This window comes from Copadichromis virginalis, linkage group LG15 (assembly GCF_057382275.1).
Source record: "Copadichromis virginalis isolate Kocher_CV1m ecotype Utaka linkage group LG15, C_Virginalis_male_GT1.1, whole genome shotgun sequence".
Taxonomy (NCBI): Eukaryota; Metazoa; Chordata; class Actinopteri; order Cichliformes; family Cichlidae; genus Copadichromis; species Copadichromis virginalis.
In genome coordinates, this window is record NC_140632.1 from 10,957,608 (window position 1) to 10,973,185 (window position 15,578).

Here is a 15,578-nt window from a genome sequence, read left to right on the forward strand (position 1 = left end):
TTAAAGAGAAAGAGACGGAGAGAGAAGATACATAAACACATCAAGTAGGATTTTAATAAGAAAAACAGAAAATATCCCACAGAAGCCCGGGACCCAGAGAAGCACAGTAACCTGAGCAGAGCCAGAGGGTGGATTAAGCTTCAAAGACAGCACAAGGGAAAAGCTTTAACAGCCATTTATACTGGATACACACACACAGGAGGGAAAATAAAACATACTGCACACAGCATTTTGTCCCAAGTTAAACAGAAAAGGCTACAAGGTGACACTGAGGGGGTTGATCTGTCTTCTGTGGCTTCCTGCTACAAGATTTATGGAAAAACTACATGCATTTTAAAATGTGCTGTGTACCTGCATGCATATACACATAGCATTTGGAGCACCTGGGTGGGGGGATCCCAGAGCTCATGATCAACTTAACTGTCATTTTTGTCTTATATGTCTAATACAAGTAGCTTTAAAGTTTATCCATATAAATTAACTCATGTACCTTACACATTCCCACTGACCTGTTGGCTTGCATTTAAAAGTGCACTCTATATGTATTTAGTGTTTGTCTATGCAACCTGATTAAACTTTTAAATAATGATTTTGGTTTATTACAACCTTGTTCATAGTTTTGACAATAGTTTCTCATCTTTATGATAAAGTACTACACCAAATACGATGATTCCGCTGATTTAAATACCTATGTATCAGTAGAACATCGTGTTAGCCAGGCATTGGCTGATGAGATTAGTCTCTGAATTCAAAGTTTGGGTGTTCTTACATCAATTTTGTGGTGACAATGAAGAGCTGAGGTTGTATTTTGTATTTCCTCATTTTTTCCTGGCATGAAAGTGGGAATAAATAACAACAATAACATCGCATTTCTATCCATAAAACTTGAATTATGCATGGTATAGCATGATGCCATCAACTTGCCTAGCAACCACCTAAGAACAGACTAAAAATCACAGACCAAACATGGGCATGTACTTGCTACTGAAATCTAGGAACAATGTAGCAACGTTAGACTTGATGATCAGCTGAAAAAAGCAATTTAATGAACACAACACTGAACACAACTGCAGTAGCATGAGTCAGAGCAGGAAGTCAGTATGTAATGGATGTTTATGATTTACAGACGTAACGGTTAACTTCAAAAAAAGAAATATGAGTATGTCTAACTTGTGGGGCTTTTTCATGTATATAATATTGTTGCCTGCCTGCTAGTATTAACTTGTTTGTAGCGATGCTGCAGTCATCAGCCTCCGCATATCTCCAGAGCTCGAAAAATAAGAACCCATGCTGAAAGAGAGATTAATCCTTTAAGATTTTAACTTGCGCTTGTGCCGGGGGTGTAATAATATACTTCAGTCGCTCCAAGATCAGACACACCAGGGATGATAAGGGCAAAAAAAAAAATCAAAGTCAGAGCTACAGTGGCATGACAATTTGACTGCCCACAGTGATCAGAGAAGAGCTAGGGATAATTGTAGGAGTAATGTTGAGATCTAAGAAATTAAAGTGCATTTTCCTCTAGCTGAAAAGGGAGAAGGTAAGGGATACAGACGTGGGAAGGGTTATGAACATTAAAGTGATATTTTATTATTTTATACTTTAGTGATCCCTGTAGGGCATTTCTTTTTTGTACTACCCCTGTTCCACAGGAAGGTTAGGCTGAAAGTCAGGAAAGTGCACCATGAGCTGATGCCAGTACTCCCACTCCCCGCTTGCAAATGTACAGAAAAACCCCACAGAAAGGACTCTTATAGCCACATAACAGCCTGTGAGGGCCAGGTACAAGCAGTGGTCAAAGGGTGAGTGCCAATTTGGTATTGTTGTATGCTGAGCAAGAGCACTGTGCCCTGCTGCCCCTGTGAATTAAGGGAAGTGCATGAGGCTGTCAGATGGTGTGACAAGTAGGTGCAAAAGCGACAAATAAGTGAGAGGCAGCGCACAAGTCTGTGCCAGGACTCATTTGATGCAGCGTGAGGTGCTATAAACCTCCACAAAGCAATACTAGAGCTTCAGTGCAGATTACTACACTAATCAATGCGGGCAGAGAAACACAAGGCACACAAACACGCGTGCTCAGATGGATCTCTTAACATGAGCATTTACATCCTAATTACAAAATGTCATTTATTCAGCTGAACTACCAATTAGACCCATTTAACGAAGACATTTAGTTAATGTGAAAAATGTGAGTGTATGTATAGGAGAATGAAAGTAAATTAGTGAGAGATATAGCGAGAGAGTGTGTGTGTGTGTGTGTGTGTGTGTGTGTGTGTGTGTGTGTGTGTGTGTGTCTGTGTGTGTGTGTGTGTGTGTCTCTCTCAATTGATGAGTGGCCAAAATGCTCTCAAACCTTGAAAGAACTGTTTGAGGGTTAAGATTTGGTTTTAGGGTCCGTGTAGGAATTGGGATATGGGGTCCTTGCAGAGGCATAAGTAGAGTGTGTGTATACGTGTATGTGTGTGTTAGGTCAAGCAACACCAGGTGCAGCAGACTCTGATCTCAGGATGTGAAGCTTCTTATCAGCAAGCCAGTGCTGGAAAGTTTATCTCTATCCCTCATATCCTTCTCTTAAACAGATAGCATCTGTCTAAAACACTTCAACTAAAGAGAGGTGAGGAAGTTCTTGTCGTTCACATACCCCTCCCTTCAGCTCCCCTCCTAGTTTCACGAAAATTATGTTTTCCCTCTTTCTTCATTTCATCCCCCTATCTCATAGACATGCAGTCCTATGCGCAGCAATACTAGATAAGAAAAGTCACAGGCCAAAGTGTCTTTTAGTATGCAGGCACGTCTCCCGCTGCTGTTGTACTTCAATGCAAATGTTGCCCTATATTTCCCCTTCTGCGCAGTTCTTCACACTCTTTCCTTTCCCTGATTCGGTTTTTGCTCCGTCTCTCCGCCTAAGCTTGTTTATTGTTTGTCCTCTGTCTTTCATTTTGTCCTTTAGTCAAATTTATCTAGAAGTTCTTCCATGTGCATAGAAAACCCTCATAAATTACAAGTGTTATGCACAGTTTTAGAGTAAACAGAGTGAGTCTTGTACTGCAGTGAGACAGACTGTTGCAGAAGAAGAACAAATAAAAGACACACGAAGTGCATGCCAACCATCTGAAATTCGTACTGGGACATCGTGTTAGTATTCACAACTGCACTGTCAACTAGTGTGTACTAAGAAGAAAGTATAAACTGTTGAAGTCACCTTATCAGTTTGGGGTTGACTTCAGTAGGCTTTCATCACGGCTGCTTGCTAGTCATCACTCATAATGCTTTTGGGTGTGCAAATGCTCTTTTAGCATCTGCATAATTGTCTGAGTCTGCCTGAAGAAAAACTTTGTCACATGACCATGTCCCACTGGTTTCTACATAAATGGTGAGGCAGACCAGAAAAACCATCTAGTGTAAGAAATTGAATGCCTGGCAAATAAAAACATTTCATAATACAGTACTTTCAACACAAAAACAACACAAAACATAAACACTGACAGAATTATAGAAAAATGTCTATAATGTTATATTAAAATTAATAATTAAATTATACATGTAATTATGTCCATTTTTATTGCATTATTACTTGTTTTCTATTTTGTTTTTTCCCCCCGGTGTATCAGCCCTCACTTTTCAGCTGCTGAGGGCTGCACTTTTGCTTTCCTGTAAACTTTTACCAGGGCTTTTATTCAAATCATCCATTCCTTCACAGAACCATTCATCCATCCGCTTATCCAATTCAGGGTCACAATGAGACCATCTTAACTGTCGTGGATGAGAGGCGGGATACACCCCATCGCAGGGTTAACAAAGAGAGACAAACAACAGCACATTCACATTTAGGTTCACCAATTCACCAAGCAAGCACATCTTTCAACTTTGGGACGAACCTAGAGTAATAATAATAATAATAACTTTATTTATAAAGCGCTTTCAAACAAAGTGCTGTTCAACTATTTGACCTAGAGTAGACATAGAGAGCACCACACAAGCACCAAGAGAACATGCAAACTCCACACCGAAAGGTCCTAGCTAGGGTGGATTAGACCCAGAACCTTCTTGTTGTGAGCCAAGAAGTGCCACCATGGGGGATACATAAATATGTATACATAACAAAAGAAGAGGACATAAATGAGAAAAAAAAAAAACCTCAATCTGAACATTATTTTCCCTGCGATTCTCAGGGATGTGTATACTATAGATCTGACCACTTGATACACTAAACACATTTAAACAGATGCTTCCTCTTACTATCTCGGTCTTTCCAGTCACAATGGGAAATGGAGACAAAAAAACAACAACAACAAATCGGAGCTTGGGAGAAAACAATTTAGCCTTTTTTTTTTAAATGCTCTACCTTTATATACTCTGTACACATGTAGTACTTTGTAAAAGATAAAACGATAAAAATATGAGGAAAGATCAAAGGCAAGAACAAGAAAAGTGAGAGGAGTCAGGGAAGGTTATCAAGCAACTGAAAAAAACTGAAGTAAAAGAGAGAAAAGCAAATACAAAACGATCAAAAAAAATCATGTTAGAAAAGAAAACTGGTGATAGAGGAAATATAAACCATGTATAAAATAGGTACAAGTAAACAGATGAGAAGTACTAATAGGGGAAGCGAGAAATGGAATAAGACACCACATAAAGAAAAGTGCACAGGGAGTTGGGGTGGCTTTGTGGCCTTCCATAATGGCCCGCAGCCAGTGCAATGATATAACGGGGCCATTAAATAGGGGATACAGGTCATTAGTTTGGCTGGCTACAGTGATAGGGGGAAGAGAGCCTGACAGCACACAAATAGCATCCACGCAAGATGGAGGAAGAGCAGAGATCAATCAGAGAGATGAGAGTGAGGAGGACAACAAAGACAGAGGGGTGCAGGGGGCAATGCAGACAGAGACGAAAAGGGGAGTGGCAACTGAGGTCTAAAGGGCAGAGTACCCTTTGAAAAGCCTGCAGGATGTGGGCAAGCTATGGGTGTGTGTGTGTGCGCGCGTGTGTGTGAGACTTAACATACTGTATATAAATTCATGTGATATAAAACTCTTTGACCTTAACCACTGCACCAGCAGTGGCACTGCATACATCACTATGGCCATTCCTTCATCCCACATTTCTCTGCGACCTTCAGCTGAACTTCTTTCAAGTCCCCTACTTTCCTTCACCCCTTTTCCTTACGATTTATACTGTATGTCTTTAAGCGGCAAAGCTCATTTAGACCCATACAAGCTCCGTATGTACATATACACAGAAACAATAGGATGTGTCTGCTCGTCACAGGTATTATTAAACCAACACTTGCCATCCTCGGTGCGCAAAAGGTTTAAATTTAGCCCTTGGGTGTAAAAATACCAATTATGATTCAGTGAAAGGTGCTAATCTAACAAATTCCAAATATCTCATCTTATTTTAAGTACAGCTATAACACCATTAAGGTAACAGGGAGCAGTCATTATCACCCACCATTTATTTCATAAAGCAGTCATTCTCTTTCTGTCAGGTGCAGATTATGTATATTGGCAGAGTTGGCAGAAGTGCTTATTATGATATGTTATGCCTACCACAGTACACTTTTATGGTGTTTCCCTGCATCATTGCTAACCATGACCCCTCTGGTAAAGCTAATGTGAGATTTACATTTTTTATTTTTATTTTTTTAAACATACACTTTTTTTATTGTTTAAACCTCAAATCAAGAGTCTAAGAACTTAGACTCTTTGATGGTTCATTATTTAGACTACCATCACTATAGACTACCCTGACCCAGGTGCCTGAGAACCATCACAAACAATTCAAGATCTGAAAACTTTAATATGAAAAACTCAATATTTCACATATTTACAAATCCTGTAATAATTACTGCAACACTGATTATGCCTGGCAAATTAAAAGTATTAGCACTGAACATGATGATAACTTAATCACAAATTACAGTATGTGTGCACTAAATTCAGTAGCACCAATTGCTAATAGCTCATAAAAGGTTTTAAATTGTCTCACAGAAACTTGTTGTGGTTTTGTGGACAGCATCTGTAAAATATAAGTGCACTCCTCTACCTTGCCTGTGCCCCATCCTCCACCCTATCTTTATTCCTTCACTGTCCTGATTTATGGTCCAATCCCTTTGTGCACTCATTCTCCTCTCCTTCACACCTCCTTCTCATGGCAACCACAAGGCGGAAACACACACTTGCCATATTAGAAAGCAAGCTATGTGCTTACTCTAAAAGCATACAGTTGAACTGTGGTGTGTGTTTGACCATGAATGGGTAAAGAAAGAGGAAAGGGAGGTGGTAAATGCAGGGTCGTGTTTACAAAAACCCTAAAATCTTCGCACAACTGATCATCTTTCTGTTCATCTCCTGTGCAGTCATAGCATACTCGCTTAGTTTGCCGTTTATAACTTGATTTCACTAATCAGTTATTAACATATTACGAGAGAACAGTAAGTGTGGGCTTTTTGATTCAAAGACAACTTTCTCTTGGTAACAAATGAATACCGAGGAGCTGAACTGAGTGGGAAATCTCTGTAACCTGCAGAGGAGGCCATTTCAACCTGGCCCAGAAAATTCTGCGGTACAGTCCTTTTACACACCACTGGTTTTTGCTGCAGTGTCCTGTATTATGCACCCATCCCTCTATCCTTCCATTTTTCTTACTCTCCACCCCTCCAGCTCTCCCCCACCACCACCACCACCACACACTTAAACTGCAACTGAGCTGATTCTTATCCATTGTCTCTCAAGCCAATACTTTGAGCTAAAAGGGGATAAGTCAGGCTTGTATGTGAGGGGAGATAAGACCATGGACCACATGCACACAGCGAATAAAGACAAAATCATAATCACATATTTATCAACTCAATCACAGTAACATCACATGAACAGGAGCTAGTAATCTTTTACTTAAATGATACAAAGATTGACTTAGTTTTTGCTTGGGTATTTCCCAAAGTAAATCCATAGATGTGTCTCTAAAATAATAAATATTTATAGTTCATACTCTGCAGGCTAAGACAGTGAACCTTTTGAGGAGTGCGTGTTAGCCCACACGTGTTTCCCCTCCAACCTCTGCACACAAAAACATCTCACTTCCCAGCAAAGACCTGAACAACAGGCTTCTACAATTAGATCACTTGCAATTATCCATTCAGCACAGATATTATATGCGGACATGCTCAGGATAAAGGGTGCAGACAGGATGGGGAACAGCTGTGAGGAGATGATGAAGGGAAAAGGTGAAAATGGTGTTGATTAAAAAAAAGAAGAAGAGTTTAAAGTGATTTGGTTAATGTCAAGGTATCATTGCACGAGTGGGAAAAGAAAGAGACCAAAGTGAAGATTGGAATGTGCAGTCTACCGTCTATCTGTGTTTAAAATAAAAACCTATAATTCTGCACAAAAAACGAAACAATTCATTGCCTTGTTTAACAAAAAAAAAAAAAAAGTCTCTGGTTGCATTCACAGAAAAGTTATAAGTGAGTACAACTGAGTGAGCATTTTACCGTCTCTGTCAGTGACAAGGCAGCAGTTACAGTAGCATTGTGCAAAGCCGTAAACACACCGCTGGCCCACAGGAAATCGATATGGCGCCTTGGAGCATGGTATTATACTGCTATGATTCTCTCCCCTTTTAGTTTGCAATGCATTCCCCACTAGATACCCTATTGTGTCATCCTGCCTACCCTTTCTCAGGATAACCTAGATTACCTGACAGTCCCACAGATGATCACATTCCATTTTTGTTACTGCTAACAGAAGCTACAGTCTAACCACTGGATTTCTCCTCACATAAAAACTTTATTGGGTAAAGAAACTTTTTTTTTATTACTGGCCTGGGTTTTCACCACCGGGAGGGTTGGAAAATTTGTGTTTAATATTAGTGGAGGAGATTCAGTTTAATCATCCAACAGGCACATTTACACATACACAGAGCTGTCTTACAGACACACAAATCAAAGTAAGAGAGACAAAATCAGAAATTCAAAAAGAATGGGATGTGGTGTGTGAAACGGCTCGTGTGGATACAACACTCACGTTCCTCTTCTTTGGGGTCCAGCTGTGTGACACTGATGGAGAGGCGGTCCACGCGCTCCTGCAGGGAGTTGACCCGGAAAGAAAAGGAGTGTGCTTCATTGAAGAGCTCTCCAAACAGGTCCTCTGCATATTTACCTAGGCACACACAGAATTGAAAAACAGAGATGAAAATAAGTACTGAAATGGACTGAGTAGCTTGATTAAATATATTTATTTTAAAGATATTAAGAGCCGAAAGGTATTCAACTGGTGGCTGTGGAGGTAATTTTTATGTAAAGCGAACTTCCTGTTGCACTTAAGAAACCAGATGAGATGATTTCAACTTTGTGACACGGCTGCTGGAAACAACCATTAGAATATCAGCAACAATACTCAGATAGGCTGTGGTGTTTAAATGACACTCAGTTTCTTGGAGTGTGTCTTCTGCATACCGTGGCTATAATGAGTGGGTATTTGAGGTACTGTTTCTTTCCCTTTGGCTTAAAACAGTCACTGTCCTCTGACAGTCAGATAACAGACGCTCATTGGCTAATTTCTCTTTTTTGGACCATTCTCCGTAAACCCTAGAGATGTTTGTGTGGGAAAATTGCAGTTTCTGAAACGCTCGCACCAGCCCATCTGGCACCAAAAGCAACACCACCTTTCACTTAAATCATCTTTCTTCCCCATTCTCTATTTTCCACTGAAGGCAATGGATTGTTTTGCAATTTTAAAGAAAAATGTGCAAATCTTCTCCAAAATTCAGTGGATTCCCTCTTTGTCTCTGTTCAACTGCTTTACCAGTTTTCATGGAATTTGGCACCATAGCTTTTGCATAGTTTTTCTGACAGACAGACAGACAGACGTCTTTCCTTTGCCTGAGCTGTGCAGTTAATGATAGTAGGGGAAACACTGGCTCACTGGTGAGGTGGAAAGCCATTAGGGACATAAAGGTGCTGCCTGACTGCTTTGAAAGAGACGTAAGCATTGATGTGTGATAACAAAATTTAATTTAAAAAAAAAGAAAGAAAGAAAGAAAAAATGGTGTAGATTAAGCCAGAATGATAAAACTATTACTTTCTGCCAACATTTTCTTTATGCTAATACATTTCAGCCAGGTTCACTTATACATCAGCGTACATCCCAGTTTCTGCCCTACTAAATGTAGGCAGTGATTTTACATTATCACCCACCATTTATTTCATGCACTGAATTAATTTTTTAGCTTCTATAAAATGAAGTGGATTCATGCCATGGCCTGTGAGTCATAAACATATGCTGCAATATGCAAAATGTTTTCTCAAATTTCCCAGCACGAATGAATTCATCACAAACTATGGCGACCAAAATATACTATGAATGAGATGATTTACACTCAGGCATGTTGGTAGATTTTTAGAGCACATACTACTTAAACTAGAATTGTGTACAGTGCAAATATCTCAGTCTTTAACTATGGAACAACCTCACTGCCAATATAAACAAATTTCATAAAAGTTATTATACTTAAAGGAAGCAAGTCTGTGTATGTATAGTGTGCCGTGTCTGTTTAAATTATGAAAGAACACATGTGTCTGTACACGAGTGTCCTCAGGTTACTGACTGAGGCTGCTGAGCTGGCGGATGACGTTGGCCAAGGAGATGTTAGTCACACATTCCAGCTCGTTCTTGATGTTTCTTGGCAGCACCGTGTGGCACAGGTGCCTGGGCTCGATGGTGCGCTTCACCAGCGGCATCCTTCTGCTGAGAAACCGCTACCTGATAGAGGAAGGGGGGGGCAGAAAAAAGAAAGAATACAAAACTTCAGTGAATCAATTCTTGTCATAAATCTACTTTTGCTATTTATTACACCTTCAAATATAAGAGGTACAGAAAACGCAGTCTTCACTCACACCCCGACTGAGAGAACGAGAGAGATGGGCTGCAGGGTGAATATGAAAAAGGACACGTATAGAAATGGAAATAACTGTGGAAAAGGGTCTCAAGTTATAGAAAATGCAGAAAAATAGGACACAAGTAATGTTTTGACATTGCCAATAGCCATGTTGCCTCATCTGTTTCACTGACGTCCCGCTGTCTTGTTCTTTTCATCATGCATAGCCTGCATAACACACCTCAGCACTTTGTCTGCCCACTCAACCATGCTAATGGCATTAAGGCTGCACTGAGAGCTGCTAAGGCTCACATCTCCTCCTGTCAAACTAACACAAAAAAGAAGGACAGCTGGGTAAAACCACAGAACACAGCGATGATACACACCCACGACTACTCACTGTTGTGTCACCTAAAACACCCTTTCACCCCCAAAACTATACGAGAGGTGTTAAGTAGTACAAAGGTATAAAGTGTAACACGTGGAGTATGCTTAAAGTTCACTCCGTTTATCTTGGTTTGTTTTTGACTCATAACCTGCCGGTGACCAGGTTTTCTCCTACAAACAGCCCCTCCCCTCCTGCTGCACCCAAACCAGGTCATTTCATTTCCCTATTAATACATTCACTATTAAAGCGCATGAGTGCTGTCATTCACTGAAGTTTATATCTTTACAAACACAGACAGGTGTTTGACTTTGTTTTTTATTCTTTATATTTAATAGAAACACTGCTGGGTAAAAGTCTTGATACACCCTACGTTTCTTTATATTTTTGCTAGGAAAATTAGAAAAATTTGGAGCAACGATTTTCTCAAAAACACTGGGAAATACTGTACACTGCATGCGGCAAAAACAGAATTTGAAGAATTCTAACAAGATTGAATATTTTTTATGACCGCCTTTAGTCTTCAGCACAGCCTGAACTCTCTTAGGCAAGCTTTGTTGTCATTTTCAAGAATAGCTCTGCGTCGAGCCACCTGGGGGGCTCTTCAACTGGTGGGGGAGATTGTCACATCTTGCAGGAGCTTTCCTCTCCTCAGGAGCTGCCTCTGCAGGAGGGGGAGATACAGGAGAGGTGGAGGAAGATCTCAGCCTGGGTGTTTATTGTCTTATGTAGTCTGGAAGATGAGTGGATGGTGGGGTGGGTGCAGTTTTCTCTGTGGTGGGGTTGGGTGGACTGTCCCGGGCTCTGTGGGGCCGGGCGGCGCTGCTGCACTGGGCCCGGTCTGGATGGGCCTGGGCCCCCTTTCCCTGGCGGGTCGCGGAGTATGGGGGTGCCTACTGGGGTCAGCGGGGGAGCTGGCCCCAGGGAGGGGTCACCTGCCCCTCCCTTCCTTCCCTCCCCATCTCCAGCTGCCTCCCTCTTCCCGCTCCACCACAACCACCCACACATGCAGGGCCTTGGAGTAGGGGTATGTCACCAGGGTGCAGAGGAGGCTACCCCCCTGTCCCCTTCTGGCTGCCTCTGCCTCAATTTTATCCCACAACTTAGACATTCACATTACTCACACTCTCATTACACATACATATAGGATCTTGGGGGTGGGCACGATACACGGAGTCCAAAGTACCATCAGGGTGTACACCCCACCCCTGGCATCGTTGCCCACCTCTCAATTTTAAATACACGTAGACATTGAGGGCTAGCAGGAGGGACCATGCGCTTACCTGCTGCTCTCTGGCAGGTAGCTCCAAGCCCTCCTGGGTTTTAAATGCACCTTAGAACACACATGCAGCAACACTACAATGAGCGGGTGGAGGGAGGTTTGGAGTCTTCTCTCACCCCCGTTCTCTGCGACCTGCTGGAGCAGGGGGGCTAGGACTAGGAGGAGGAGTTGGCCGTCCGACTGCGGTCTGGAGTGTGGAGCCTTCCTGCTGCTGCGGAGTCGGGGCGGTCTGCCTCCCCCCACCGCAGGGAAAAGGGAAACACCACCTGGGTCTGGGTGCAGTTCCCCCCTCCAGGGGCGGGGGCACCTAGACCCGGTTTGTAGAGTACGCTTGGGGAGTGTGATCGTGTGTACAACGTCTCTTTATGTCTGTCTCCACGTTGGTTGAGTGTGGAGTGAGTGCATATGAGAGCATGAGGGTGGGAATGGATGTTTGTATCTGTGTGTGCCTGTATGTCTGTGTCTATATGTCAGGTTGGGTGTCAGACGCCACCTCTCTGGGGACATCTCAGGCCCTCCAAGGTTTGGAGGCCTATCTCCCCCTACCACCACTTCCCCTGCCAGTGGCGGACCCCCTCAGACATCGGTGCGTTGGTGGTTCTTTGTGTCCGGGGATGGGTGTCCAGGTACACACCGGCTCACTCCTTGGCGGCCGCTTATCGGGGCCTGGAGCCCGGGGCTCGCTCGGGCCACTTCGGAGGTGGGGTGCCCCCGGCCTCTCGGCCTGGGGCTCGGTCACTCAGGCGCAGCTGGCTGCCGGCGGAGCTCACGGGCGCGTCACTGCAACTCCCCCTGGCTTCTGCTCCGCGGCTGCTGAGTGAGCCCTCATCTGGGACTCTCCTCAGCTCTTTCCGGGACAGTGGCGCAGCTGCCCCTCTGTTGGTCTTCCTTGGTCTCTTGTGTTCTGGGGGCCTCTGGATGTCTGGAGTTTTGATCTCCTCCACACCTGCTTCACGCCCTGGAGGACGGGGCTGTGGCCCCCCCACACCCTCTAGCAGATCATTACATGAAGGAACCTTTTAAAAAAACAAAAAACAAGCGCGTCCATGCTCACAGGTGTACACACGGGTGATCACACCCACAAACTACACCCTTTTTGGCTCCTACCTCAAAGCACACTGTGTTCTGTTGATCTTATGTGCTGCACAATAATGTTTAACATTTAGTATTTACTGTCATATTCCCATATATCATTGTGATGTTGTTTATTCTATTACTCTTGTTCTCTTCTGCTTGCTTTCTTTTTTCTTTCTCAGCAGGTGATCCAGGTGATTGATATATGCATTTTTTTTTCTCTGCCCGTTCTGTTGGTTTTTGTCTTTTGCCCTTCTCCCCCGTCCCTCTTCTCAGCTGTTTCTCTTTCCCTCTTTCTTTCTCCCCTTCTTTCCCCCAGTCAAGTCTGTCCCGTATTCAGTAAGTGAAAATAAAATAAACAATAAAAGGTGAATCAAATGGACCATTACGGCAAGGCTGGGATGGTCAGTTTGGTAAAGTAAATCCGTTGGGCATCTTTCTTTGCCTTTAGACAACAATTCTGATGGCAAAAGAGCCAAACGGGACAGGCCAAAAAAAAAAAAAAAAAAAAAAAAAAAAAAAAAAAGGAATAGCTCTCCAGGTTTCTTGAAGGACATTCAAAGCGCTTCTTTGGATTTTTGGCTGCTTTTTGTTTCGTTCTCTTTCAAGATGATCCCACACTGGTTAAGTAATGCTAAGGTCCAGGTTTTGGAGAAGCCAATCAATGACTGATCGTATTCCATGTAATAAAAAAAGAGACCAGTAGCTAAACATAGCCATTCGCTAGCATGATACAAATTGTCATATATAGGAGTTATGAAAATAAGGAGGAAACAAGGACCAGCAATAGCAAGTAAAGAGGGCTTAATGCATGTCTCCCTTAGTGACCAATATGTGCAATTTCTTAAAGATCAAGTACTCAGATGAACCAGCGGACCAACTGACAGGTATGGTAAATGGCCTGTATTTGTATAGCGCTTTACTAGTCCCCAAGGACCCAAAAGCGCTTTACACATCCAGTCATCCACCCATTCACACACACATTCACACACTGGTGATGGCAAGCTACATTGTAGCCACAGCCACCCTGGGGCGCACTGACAGAGGCGAGGCTGCCGGACACTGGCGCCACCGGGCCCTCTGACCAGGTATGGACAGTGATTGACATGTGATGTTTCCAGTGCCCCAATATATTATTAGAAATGCTTCCATCATTGAGGAATAATCACAACTCTTCACTGTAACCATAGAAATGTAAGACCAGAATGTATCCTGGCTAAGGATGGTAAGATGAGAGCGAGAAGGTCCAGAAAAGACTGTGCTGAGGTGAGTCATCTAGGAAGCATCTTAAATGGGAGCATCAGTGTCCATAAAAGGAAAAACCAACAACATGTGCCTCTTTTATGTGTTGCTGAAATGGTTTGAAAGAAGAGTGGAAGTGATGTTAAAATGACACAAACCCAAACATGGTGCCAATCTCTGCCCACCACTAAAATAACAAGAGATCCTCTCCACTTCAGAGATCCTTTGAGTGTACACACACTCACCATCCGCCCCTCACTAGGAACAACTCTTGACAGAATGGACACTTGTCAGAATCCAGATGTCTTCAGAATATCAAATCTACCTGCCAGCTGTTACCATGTTGACCTTTAACAAGCAGGCAGAGCAGTACTACCCAAAGTAGCATGTAGGAAGATCATCTTGAAATGCACATTTCCAAGGGAAACGCATGCCATAAACTATATTCTCATATGAAAAATATTTGCCACTTGAACATTTTGAATGTACATTCAACTCTGTTTAGCTTCTACTGGTTGTCAGACAACTGGCTCAAACCTAACCCAAATAATTCAACACCTAGTCTGAGGCTTTTTACTTTACTAAAGATTAAACAAATGAGCCATAAAATATAAATGAATTAATTCATTGCTAAGAGGCTCAGAAGTGTTGATAGGTAGGGCTAGGCAGATCATGCCTTTCTCCCAGCTTCTGGTCTTTGTGTTATGTAAAGCTGCCCAGCTGCTGCTGGCAGCTTTGTAAAGACTATGAGTCCACTTTTCAAAATGTCAAACTCTTCATGTCCAAAACAGTAATATTTGTCATCTTAATTTATAGTCTCTTCTGAAAATTAAGCTGCATCTCCCTAAACGTTCCTTGTCAGAACTCTTTAGTATGAGTGCTGTGCTCCTTAAAAAAAAATAACTCCATCTCTTATGCAGTTTTCACATCAGAAATCAATAACACATTTATTTATCTATCTATCTTTAATTAGTTTATGTGCAAAGTAAGTCACTTTAGATTGTATATACTCAGCATATCAGAGAGGTTCAGTGAGAAAATGGGCAGACACGCTCACACACAGACGTGCGCACACACACACACACTTTGTAACATGTGGGTTTATTTCAAAAGGGAAGTTAGTAAAAAAGAGTTTAAAAAAGATAAGTTTTTTTAGTTATTAAAATGACCTGTGAAATTATAAAAAATACTGAGTTAAGTTAAATGAATCTGGGAGAAAAAAAACAAATTCAATGAATTTAAAATACATACATACCTGGATAAAAAAAAACAAAAAAACAATAGGACACCAACAGTCTTCAATTGGCCTTCCCAGAGCACAAAACTCAACATTACTAAAGTGTCGGATCTCCTTGAACAGCCAAAGAAGAGATTTGAACGTCTTTCAAGAAGCCTGGCGAACTATTCCTGACGACATCTTAAAATAAATGACAAGAAAGCTTGCCTAAGAGAGTTCAGGCTGAAGAAGTTGAAGAATAGAGATGGTCATATCAAATATTGACTTTCAAGCTTGGTAGAATAGTACAAATTCTGCTTTTGCCTTATATATTTTATTCCCTTGTAGTAATTTTCCTGGCACTTAAAGAATAAAGAATAAACAAGGGGCTGCTCAAAACTAAAACAACTGTTAATTTATATTAAATAAATCAGAAAAGGCCAAGAGCCTATATGATTTTTTATTTTTTTTTTAAACAGTGAATGTGTTGTCCTTTTAAC

The 15,578-nt window shown here is 41.9% G+C and overlaps 1 protein-coding gene across 4 annotated transcripts in view; it reads right to left on the bottom strand.

The window, feature by feature from the left end:
- wasf1 (WASP family member 1) overlaps positions 1-15,578 on the bottom strand; it is a 63,397-nt gene that overhangs the window by 23,090 nt on the left and 24,729 nt on the right. For all 4 annotated transcript variants that reach the window (XM_085431877.1, XM_085431880.1, XM_085431879.1 and 1 more), the window contains 2 exons: positions 9,610-9,764; positions 8,028-8,162 (listed from right to left, as the gene is read on the bottom strand). In XM_085431877.1, the coding sequence (XP_085288003.1) occupies positions 8,028-8,162; positions 9,610-9,742 (268 nt within the window). In that variant the 5' untranslated portion in view covers positions 9,743-9,764. The remainder of the gene's footprint in view (positions 1-8,027; positions 8,163-9,609; positions 9,765-15,578) is intronic.